General features: G+C 31.2%; 1 protein-coding gene and 1 long non-coding RNA gene across 5 annotated transcripts in view; one reads left to right on the top strand and one right to left on the bottom strand.

Moving 5' to 3' along the window:
- si:ch211-133n4.6 (uncharacterized protein LOC797776 homolog) overlaps nucleotides 1–12,763 on the top strand; it is a 14,017-nt gene continuing 1,254 nt past the window's right edge. For 2 of the 4 annotated variants that reach the window (XM_042436081.1, XM_042436078.1), the window contains exons 1-9: nucleotides 1–582; nucleotides 1,623–1,684; nucleotides 2,835–2,861; nucleotides 2,967–2,999; nucleotides 3,201–3,233; nucleotides 6,724–6,756; nucleotides 6,931–6,963; nucleotides 7,511–7,540; nucleotides 7,626–7,658. In XM_042436081.1, coding sequence (XP_042292015.1) covers nucleotides 572–582; nucleotides 1,623–1,684; nucleotides 2,835–2,861; nucleotides 2,967–2,999; nucleotides 3,201–3,233; nucleotides 6,724–6,756; nucleotides 6,931–6,963; nucleotides 7,511–7,540; nucleotides 7,626–7,658 — 295 coding nt within the window. In that variant the 5' untranslated portion in view covers nucleotides 1–571. Of the gene's footprint in view, nucleotides 583–1,622; nucleotides 1,685–2,834; nucleotides 2,862–2,966; nucleotides 3,000–3,200; nucleotides 3,234–6,723; nucleotides 6,757–6,930; nucleotides 6,964–7,510; nucleotides 7,541–7,622; nucleotides 7,659–12,763 lie in introns of all 4 variants that reach the window. The other 2 variants (XM_042436080.1, XM_042436077.1) reach the window with 1 other exon arrangement.
- LOC121913373 overlaps nucleotides 6,831–12,763 on the bottom strand; it is a 6,486-nt gene continuing 553 nt past the window's right edge. Inside the window, exons 2-3 of the long non-coding RNA XR_006100308.1 lie at nucleotides 7,505–7,588; nucleotides 6,831–6,876 (exon numbers count right to left, since the gene is read on the bottom strand). This is a non-coding gene — a long non-coding RNA (uncharacterized LOC121913373). The remainder of the gene's footprint in view (nucleotides 6,877–7,504; nucleotides 7,589–12,763) is intronic.

Here is a 12,763-nt window from a genome sequence, read left to right as displayed (position 1 = left end):
TTGGACACTTACATTGGAGGACATTGTTATAGCATGAGGACATTAATATGAGGATGGACAGTGAGGATGATTTCATGAAGTTAGAACATATTTTTTACGTCTTTTGTCTTCAGACTTAAGACTTGTTCTGTCAGTGAGCTCTTCATAACTATAGGTGATGAAAACAACACTAACAACATATTAACATGTATACAGCATGTTAACAACATATTAACAGCCTGTTAATACAATATTAACAACATTTTAACAGCACATTAACAACATATTAAAAGCATAAAGGAACAAAATGCTAATCAGGTGAATTAGGGTGACTTTACGTTTGGGTCCTCAGAGGTACAGAGATGAGTCTTTCTCACCTCCTCCTGCTGCACATTAATACAGAAACCTGATACACACACACACACACACACACACACACACACTCCTGGTGGCATTTAGGCAGGTATATAAACCGCGGTGCCAGCAGCTCAGAGCCAGACGAGTACTGCAACTCACCTGTCTGCCTGTGTGTTTACCTGAGTGTCCACCTGTCGTACTGATCCAGGGACCTGTCTGACCTCACAGCACCATCATGCTCTCCAGGTACGTCCATCCTTCTCTGTTTCCTTCTGTTCAACCTGACGTCCCACAATGCAGCGCTCCACAGAAAGAAACAGAAACATCCGTGAAGCTTTGAAAATGTTTTTGTTTGATGTTTGAGAAGTTTTTAATCTGATTTCAGTGTTTGTTTCATTTCCTGTTTGTTACATAAGTTCATTACTTACTCTGTGTGTGTGTGTGTGTGTGTGTGTGTGTGTGTGTGTGTGTGTGTGTGTGTGTGTGTGTAATAGTTTGTTGAGTCATCTTCAGCTCAGTGTGATGAACGTCAGCAGTATTTAGTAAATCTGGATCTAAATGCAATAATTATACTTTATATGTGAAATGTTTGATAATTCCAGTTTGTGTAATTTGTATTTTTGAGACTGAATCAAAAAGACATTTTGAAAATAAACATTCATGTGACATCTCAGTCACATTCAAAGAGATCAGATTGAATTTTAAAACTTGTAGTAATTCTTAAATAAAACATACATTATGTATTCAGATGTTTTATTTTGTTTAATCAAATGCATCCAAATAAATAAAATCAGTTCCTCAAAAACAGAAGGGACTGGAGCACACTGATTCATTTGATGGTACACTTCAGGTACCCTTCTGGTTTTTAAAGTGTGCTGTCTTCATACTGAGAAGAACCTGATTCAGCTGGTTTCTGTTGGAAGATGCATGGAGTACTCTGTTTCTATGAAATCAGTTCCTGTCAGAAACATGATCACAGCTGATGTTTGAAATGTTTCATATTTTGTCAGTACTGAACTTCTAGAGTAAAGTGCTGTCAGCGCCCCCTGCAGGCTACAGAGTTCATTACAGCCACAGCATCAACAAGCAAATATGATGTTTGTCCTGACTTTTAGAGTTGAAGACTTTTCCTCTCGCACCACCCTCAGTACAGATTTTGCATTTTTAACTAAAGCTTCCATGTGTCATTAATACAAATTATCAATAAGAGGAAGCACTGGAGCTCTGTACAGTGACCCTGAAAGGACACAAAGGCTCTCAGACTGAAGGCTGTGTTTGTGTTGCAGGAATGTTGTTCTTCTGTTCTCTCTGTTCGCCCTGCTGGTGGAGGGAGACCTCGACTCCAATGGTGAGAAAATAATCTGATTGTAATAACCTAATTAAAGCAATTCGGAGTAAAACTGCTCTGATAACAATAATCTGATTTAAACTAACCTGATTAAAACTAATCTGATTGAAACTAATCTGATAAAAGGACAAGTGTGTGGAATTTAGTGGCACCTAACTGAACGGACTTGACAGAAATGGAATATAATATTCACAAGTATGTTTTATGTATAATCACCTGAAAATAAGTTTTCGTTACAATTTACCAAGTTTCAGGCAGACTTTGTGGGCATGAGTTGGGTTGATTTGAGCTGGATGCTGATCTGTTGTTGTATGAAGGGACTGGCTGGGATAACAAGGAGCTCAGTCTTAGAGAGGTTAAGTTGAAGGTGGCGTTCCTTCATCCATGCTGATATATCGGCAAGGCATGACGAGATGTGAGCCGAGACTATGAGGAGAGAGTCTTCTGGCAGGAATGACAGGAAGAGCTGGATATCATCAGCATAGCAATGGTATGAGAAACCATAGGAGGGGATGACTGCATCAAGTGAGGTTTTGTATATTGAGAAATAGGACATGAACCAGCGGAGGGCAGATCCTGAGATACCAAGCTCAGTGAGTGTGGAGAGGAGGATTTGGTGGTTAACTGTGTCTAAGGCAGCTGACAGATCCAGCAGCAATAGAGCTGAGGACTGACCAGCAGCTCTAGCTGAACCCACAGTAGTGCAGTCTCGGTAGAGTGACCTTAGAATGAACCCTTTATATCTACAGAGGGAGCAGGTCCTCCTCCATGGTGGCAGCCATGTTGCATCGCCATGTTTCTACAGTAGCCCAGAATGGACAAACCTAACACTGACTCTAGAGAGGGCCTTTTGCATTTTTTGCAAGTTTTGCAGCCACCACAGGTTGTCCTACACACTTGGAAGGTGGGGGGGGGGGGGGGGTTTCCAGGTGGTTGCAATCTGCAACCTCACCGCTAGATGCCACTAAACCCTACATGCTGGTCCTTAGTCCTAGAGTTAATAATTAAACATTATGCCGATTAATATCTCTTCTGTCTGAAATAATAACATCTGTTTTGATAGACAGATAATCAGATTACATCACAGTTTGATTGACAGGTTAACCTGACTGATGAATCAGTGTTTAATTAAACTGTTTTGTTGTTGCAGATGCTGGAATACAAGCCATGTCCACTGGTAAATCACTTATCTATCTCTCATCACTGACAGATATACTGTAGCTGTCTCCCTGTCTCACCTGTCTGTCCTCTCACCTGGCTCATCTCTGTCTCTCACTGTTAGATAAAGATTCCACATCTGATGAAGCTCCAACAGGTGAGTCACAAACTTGATGTTGATCTCATGGATCCAGATGAGAGTTTCAGTCATCTGAATGACTCATAATGAAAATAAAATAAAATATTTCAGCATGGTTCTGAGTTAAAAAATGTTTAATATGACCATGATATCACTTCAGTTACTGTTCAGTTGAATATTTGAAGATATTCTGACTGAACTGTGTTGTTGTTGTTTCAGAGAGTATGAACGCTGTCTCTCCTGATCAGACTGGTAAGACTTCACATCCAAAACTGATGGTTTCATCAGGCTACAGGGAGGAAAGTTTAAACAGAACCTTACAAAATATAACTATTTATACTTAATCTGCAAGTGTGTGTACTGTATATACATATATATTAATATATATAATTTTATACATATTAATATATGTAAATATAATATATATTTTTTATATATATTAAGTTTTTAAAATTTTTACTAGATTCTACATTGTACAACAATACACAATACTGAAGACAAAAATTAGAAAATAACACGTGGAATCAAAAAACTGTTAAACAAACCAAAATATGTTACATATTTTAGATTCCTCAGAGTAGCCACAGTTTTGCACACTGTTGATAATATCTGAACCAGCTTCATTGTCACATGAAATGCTTTTCCAACAGTGTTGAGGGAGTTCCCACATATGCTGACAGTTTTTCCTTCACTCTGCGGTCCAACTCATCCCAAATCAAACCATCTCAGTTGGGTTTAGGTTGGGTGATTGTGGAGGCCAGGTCATGTGATGCAGCACTCCATCACTCTGCTTCTTGGTCAAACAGTCTTACAGAGCCTGAAGGTGTGTTTTGGGTCCTTGTCCTGTTGAAAAACTAATGATGGTCCCACTAAGTTCAAACCAGATGGGATGGCATGTCACTGCAGGATGTTGTGGCAGCCATATCGGTTAAGTGTGCCTTGAATTCTGAATAAATCTCCAACGGTGTCACCAGCAAACCCTCTAATGTTCAGTCCTTGTGTTTCTCCTCCTCTTATTGGTCTCCCTCAGTCATGGTTTCCTTGTAGCAGTTTAACCATGAAGTCCTGAATCACACAGTTTCCTCCAAACAGTTGATGTTGAGATGTGTCTGCTACTAGAACTCCGTGAAGCATTGATGTTGGATCTAATCTGAGGTGTTAATTGGTGATATCTGAGGCTGGTAACTCTGATGAACATATCCTCTGCAGAAGAGTAACGCTTGGTCATCCTTGTCTGGGGGGGCGCTATGAGAGCCAGTTTGATGGTTTTTGCAACAGCACTTGAAGAAACTTTCAGAGTTGTTGAAATGTTCCAGACTGGCTCACCTTCTTAAAGTAATGGTGGACTGTTGTTTCTCTTTACTTAGTTGAGTTCAGTGTTGTAGTTACTAAATCTTGAATCCGAGTCAAGTCTCGATTCCCCAGTGTTTGGTTTGAGTCTGAGTCCAAGTCTGAGTCACCAACTAAGAGTCTGAGTCGAGTCCCCATTACCTGAGTCTGAGTCCGGGTCATCAAGATTGAGTCTGAGTCAAGTTCCAAGATGGGCTCTAGTGCTCCACTCTGGCATGGTTGAAGAGCTGACATACAAATAACAAAGGTCTACATTTAACTGAAATGACACAGCTGTCACCATTTCATATTAATATTAATGATGAACCAATTGCAATTTTCTTGACCAATTCTGATTTCCAGTTTTTTAAAAGTCTGACCTAACGATTCCGTTTTTTGCCAAGTCTGATTTTATAAGTCTGAAATAAGGTTTTTGGGAGGTTTTTTTTGAGTTTGGCAACTCGTTGCACCACCGGGGAACTACAAAGGAGAAGAGTCTAGCTAGTGACTGAGGGTCCTGTTGTGGTACCAGGTGCCTTTCATTGGCAGAGTGTAGTGAGCGGGAGGGAGTGTAGACCTGGATGAGGGAGTTCAGGTAGGCAGGAGCTGTTTAAGTTGCTGTTTTGTGAGCGAGTGTCAGGGTTTTGAATTTGATGCGGACAGCAACTGGGAGCCAGTGGAGGGAGATGAACAGCAGGGTGACATGTGCTGTTTTGGGCACCTTGAACGTACATGAGGGGAGGCCTGCCAGTGAGCAGTTGCAGTAGTCAATGTGCGATATTACGAGAGCCTGTACCAGGAGTTGTGCTGCAAGCTCAGACAGGTAGAGTCTGATCCTCCTGATGTTGCACAGGACAAACCGACACGACTGAGTGACTGAGGCCACGTGAACCTTAAAGGTTAGTTGGTCATCGATCATGACACCCAAGTTTCAGGCAGACTTTGTGGGCATGAGTTGGGTTGATTCAAGCTGGATGCTGATCTGTTGTTGTATGGAGGGACTGGCTGGGATGACAAGGAGCTCAGTCTTAGAGAGGTTGAGTTGAAGGTGGCGGTCTTTCATTGGCAAGGCATGACAAGATCCAAGACAAGACTGTGTGGTCTTCCAGCGGGAACGACAGGAAGAGCTGGGTATCATCAGCATAGGAATGGTATGAGGAACCATGGAAACAGATGATTGCACCAAGTGAGGTTGTGTATATTGAGAGAAGAAGCGGACCGAGCACTGACCCATGAGGAACCCCTGTGGATAAGCTTTGCGGTTTGGACACTTATCCCTCCAAGATACTCTAAAATATCTCCCTGAGAGGTAGGACATGAACCAGCGGAGGGCAGATCCTGAGATGCCAAGTTCAGTGAGTGTGGAGAGGAGGATTTGGTGGTTCTTGTAGATAATACCAAAAAAAGTGTAACATCCAAACAAAAGTGCATCTGGAGAAATCTGCTCACAAGGAAAAGCTGCTGTAACTGGTGAGCTAAGATTACCCAGTTCTTAATCATACCTTTTATATAATGATAATATGTTGTCCATCATTACCAATGATCTAATATAATGTCACAGAATTCAATTAAAAAAACTTTATTATTCCTCAAGAGGCAATTTTAGGCAAATGAAACAGAAACACGCGATTCACATAAAAATGATCCAAATAATAATAATAATAATAATAATAATAATAATAATAATAATAATAATAATGCAAATTGTAAAACACTGAAATACTTGATACTAATAATAATAATAATAATAATAATACTCAATCTGTATTCGGTCAAATATATCCAACAATACTGAGACACATTATGTTAAAGGATAAATCATTTTTATTTTGTGTCTGTAGCTGCATTTCAGAATATTTAAAGTCCAATTAAATGTGACAAATAGTTTTTTTTTTGTCTGAGTAAAAGTTTAAGTTGTGCCTCAAGTCTAAAATTTCATATACATTGATAAATACAGGCTCTGAAGTTCTTTCCTCTGCAGAAATACAGCAGAGAAATGTTCAGATATTTATTAAAGTTCACAGTAAATATCCAGCTGCTGTCTGTCTCTTTAGAGTTCAGTCAGTCTCAGTAGAATCAGGTCGTTTTGTGTTAGTGTGCCATCTTGTGGTCCTCTTGATGAATAGAGACATGATGTCATAGGAAATCACAGATGTTGATCACATCAATGATGCTGTGTTGTATTTGAGTCCCTGTAAACCATGAGAGTGTGACAGTGAGCCAGCATGTGCCATTCGACCTCCATTCATTGGAGGGATAAATGTCTATTAAACAATCTTAAGTAAAAACTTCCACATGATAAAACTTCAATCTCAGATCTAATGAACATTTGCATCTTTTATTTCCTCTGTTGTCCAGATGGATTATATTATTACTGATCACACTAACCTTTGTTTTTACTGATTGTTTTCAGATGAATCCCAGTATTACGGAGGAGGACCTTCAGGTAGGCACATGATGATGATGATGATATCTGACATCAGATCCGTCAGAGCTGTAAAACTGCTTCTGTTCCAGTTTGTTTACCTGCTGCTGCCGTAACTCAGCCGACCTGCTCACCTGTTTCCTGTATGTGTGACATTTATAACGATAACAATGAAATCCTGTTGATGTGTTTCAGACGTCAGCAGCACCAGCGCAGAGACAGCAGACAGTGAGATGACAACAAACATTCATCCATTTATCATTCATTCATCCATTCATCTATAAATCTACTCATCTATAAATCTATAAATCTATTCATCCATTCATCTATAAATCTACTCATCCATTCATCTATAAATCTACTCATCCATTCATCTATAACTCTATTCATCTATAAATCTATAAATCTATTCATCCATTCATCTATAAATCTATTCATCCATTCATCTATAAATCTACTCATCTATAAATCTATTCATTCATTCATCTATAAATCTACTCATCCATTCATCTATAAATCTACTCATCCATTCATCTATAAATCTATTCATCCATTCATCTATAAATCTACTCATCTATTCATCTATAAATCTACTCATCCATTCATCTATAAATCTACTCATCTATAAATCTACTCATCCATTCATCCATTCATCTATAAATCTACTCATCCATTCATCTATAAATCTATTCATCCATTCATCTATAAATCTACTCATATTAATATAAATAATTTCAGTCATTCACTTAATTTTTAATGTCGTATCTACCTGCAGCCGTGGCAGCCAATCAGGTGACAGCAGCAGGTACGTCTTGTTTTCTTCTTCTGCATCTGAATATTAAACTGATTCAGTCTGTTTTACAAAAAAATCCTGTTTATTATTCCAGAAGCTGTCACTACAAACAGCGTTGAAGAAGAAGATGGTGAGAAAGAAACTACTAAACATGATCATTATACTACGTTTATACCATAAATATGATCATTATACTACATTTATACTATAAATATGATCATTATACCACGTTTATACTATAAATATAATCATTATACTACATTTATACTATAAATATGATCATTATACCACGTTTATACCATAAATATGATCATTATACTACATTTATACTATAAATATGATCATTATACCACGTTTATACTATAAATATGATCATTATACTACATTTATACTATAAATATGATCATTATACCACGTTTATACTATAAATATAATCATTATACTACATTTATTCCATAAATATGATCATTATACTACATTCATACTGTAAATATAATCATTATACCACGTTTATACTATAAATATAATCATTATACCACGTTTATACCATAAATATAATCATTATACTACATTTATACTATAAATATAATCATTATACTACATTTATACTATAAATATAATCATTATACTACATTTATACCATAAATATAATCATTATACTACATTTATACCATAAATATAATCATTATACTACATTTATACTATAAATATGATCATTATACCACGTTTATACTATAAATATAATCATTATACTACATTTATTCCATAAATATGATCATTATACTACATTTATACTATAAATATAATCATTATACTACATTTATACCATAAATATAATCATTATACTACATTTATACCATAAATATAATCATTATACTACATTTATACTATAAATATAATCATTATACTACATTTATACTATAAATATAATCATTATACTACATTTATACTATAAATATGATCATTATACTACATTTATACTGTAAATATAATCATTATACCACGTTTATACCATAAATATAATCATTATACCACGTTTATACTATAAATATAATCATTATACCACGTTTATACCATAAATATAATCATTATACCACGTTTATACTATAAATATAATCATTATACTACATTTATACTATAAATATGATCATTATACTACATTTATACTGTAAATATAATCATTATACCACGTTTATACCATAAATATAATCATTATACCACGTTTATATTATAAATATAATCATTATACTACATTTATACTATAAATATGATCATTATACTACATTTATACTGTAAATATAATCATTATACCACGTTTATACCATAAATATAATCATTATACCACGTTTATACTATATATATAATCATTATACTACGTTTATACTGTAAATATGATCATTATACTACGTTTATACCATAAATATAATCATTATACCACGTTTATACTATAAATATAATCATTATACCACGTTTATACTGTAAATATAATCATTATACCACGTTTATACCATAAATATAATCATTATACTACATTTATACTGTAAATATAATCATTATACCATGTTTATACCATAAATATAATCATTATACCACGTTTATACTATAAATATAATCATTATACTACGTTTGTACTATAAATATGATCATTATACTATGTTTATACTATAAATATAATCATTATACTACGTTTATACTATAAATATGATCATTATACTACGTTTATACTATAAATATAATCATTATACTACGTTTATACTATAAATATAATCATTATACTACGTTTATACTATAAATATGATCATTATACTATGTTTATACTATAAATATGATCATTATACTACGTTTGTACTATAAATATGATCATTATACTACGTTTATACTATATATATGATCATTATACTACATTTATACTGTAAATATAATCATTATACCACGTTTATACTATAAATATGATCATTATACTATGTTTATACTATAAATATGATCATTATACTACGTTTATACTATAAATATGATCATTATACTACGTTTATACTGTAAATATGATCATTATACTACGTTTATACTATAAATATGATCATTATACCACGTTTATACTATAAATATGATCATTATACTATGTTTGTACTATAAATATGATCATTATACTACGTTTATACTATAAATATGATCATTATATTATACCACGATTATACTATAAATATGATCATTATACTATGTTTATACTATAAATATGATCATTATACTACGTTTATACTGTAAATATAATCATTATACCACGTTTGTACTATAAATATGATCATTATACTACGTTTATACTGTAAATATAATCATTATACCACGTTTATACCATAAATATAATCATTATACCACGTTTATACTATAAATATAATCATTATACCATGTTTATACCATAAATATAATCATTATACCACGTTTATACTATAAATATAATCATTATACTACGTTTGTACTATAAATATGATCATTATACTATGTTTATACTATAAATATAATCATTATACTACGTTTATACTATAAATATGATCATTATACTACGTTTATACTATAAATATAATCATTATACTACGTTTATACTATAAATATAATCATTATACTACGTTTATACTATAAATATGATCATTATACTATGTTTATACTATAAATATGATCATTATACTACGTTTGTACTATAAATATGATCATTATACTACGTTTATACTATATATATGATCATTATACTACATTTATACTGTAAATATAATCATTATACCACGTTTATACTATAAATATGATCATTATACTATGTTTATACTATAAATATGATCATTATACTACGTTTATACTATAAATATGATCATTATACTACGTTTATACTGTAAATATGATCATTATACTACGTTTATACTATAAATATGATCATTATACCACGTTTATACTATAAATATGATCATTATACTATGTTTGTACTATAAATATGATCATTATACTACGTTTATACTATAAATATGATCATTATACTACGTTTATACTATATATATGATCATTATACCACGTTTATACTATAAATATGATCATTATACTACATTTATACTGTAAATATAATCATTATACCACGATTATACTATAAATATGATCATTATACTATGTTTATACTATAAATATGATCATTATACTACGTTTATACTGTAAATATAATCATTATACCACGTTTGTACTATAAATATGATCATTATACTACGTTTTTACTATAAATATGATCATTATACTACGTTTATACTATAAATATGATCATTATACCACGTTTATACTATAAATATAATCATTATACTACATTTATACTGTAAATATAATCATTATACCACGTTTATACTATAAATATGATCATTATACTACGTTTATACTATAAATATGATCATTATACCACGTTTATACTATAAATATAATCATTATACTACATTTATACTGTAAATATAATCATTATACCACGTTTGTACTATAAATATGATCATTATACTACATTTATACTGTAAATATAATCATTATACCACGTTTGAACTATAAATATGATCATTATACTACGTTTATACTATAAATATGATCATTATACCACGTTTATACTATAAATATGATCATTATACTACGTTTATACTGTAAATATAATCATTATACCACGTTTGTACTATAAATATGATCATTATACTACGTTTTTACTATAAATATGATCATTATACTACGTTTATACTATAAATATGATCATTATACCACGTTTATACCATAAATATAATCATTATACTACATTTATACTGTAAATATAATCATTATACCACGTTTGTACTATAAATATGATCATTATACTACGTTTATACTATAAATATGATCATTATACCACGTTTATACTATAAATATGATCATTATACCACGTTTATACTATAAATATGATCATTATACTACATTTATACTATATATATATGATCATTATACTACATTTATACTATAAATATGATCATTATACTACATTGATACTATAAATATAATCATTATACTACGTTTATACCATAAATATAATCATTATACCACGTTTATACTATATATATGATCATTATACTACATTTATACTATAAATATAATCATTATACTACGTTTATACCATAAATATAATCATTATACCACGTTTATACTATATATATAATCATTATACTACGTTTATACCATAAATATAATCATTATACCACGTTTATACTATATATATAATCATTATACTACGTTTATACCATAAATATAATCATTATACCACGTTTATACTATATATATATGATCATTATACTACGTTTATACTATATATATGATCATTATACTACATTTATACTATAAATATAATCATTATACTACGTTTATACCATAAATATAATCATTATACCACGTTTATACTATATATATAATCATTATACTACGTTTATACCATAAATATAATCATTATACCACGTTTATACCATAAATATGATCATTATACCACGTTTATACTATATATATGATCATTATACTACGTTTATACTATATATATGATCATTATACCACGTTTATACCATAAATATGATCATTATACTACGTTTATACCATAAATATAATCATTATACCACGTTTATACTATATATATAATCATTATACTACGTTTATACCATAAATATGATCATTATACCACGTTTATACAATAAATATAATCATTATACCACGTTTATACCATAAATATAATCATTATACCACGTTTATACTATATATATGATCATTACACTACGTTTATACCATAAATATAATCATTATACCACGTTTATACTATATATATGATCATTATACTACGTTTATACCATAAATATGATCATTATACCACGTTTATACTATATATATAATCATTATACTACGTTTATACTATATATATGATCATTATACTACATTTATACTATAAATATAATCATTATACTACATTTATACTACATATATGATCATTATACTACATTTATACTATAAATATGATCATTATACCACGTTTATACCATAAATATGATCATTATACTACGTTTATACTATATATATGATCATTATACTACATTTATACTATAAATATAATCATTATACTACATTTATACTATATATATGATCATTATACTACATTTATACTATAAATATAATCATTATACCATGTTTATACCATAAATATAATCATTATACTACGTTTAT

This window comes from Thunnus maccoyii, chromosome 15, assembly GCF_910596095.1.
Source record: "Thunnus maccoyii chromosome 15, fThuMac1.1, whole genome shotgun sequence".
Taxonomy (NCBI): Eukaryota; Metazoa; Chordata; class Actinopteri; order Scombriformes; family Scombridae; genus Thunnus; species Thunnus maccoyii.
Note: the sequence above shows the minus strand (reverse complement) of the source record. Positions and strands in the feature narration are given on the sequence as shown.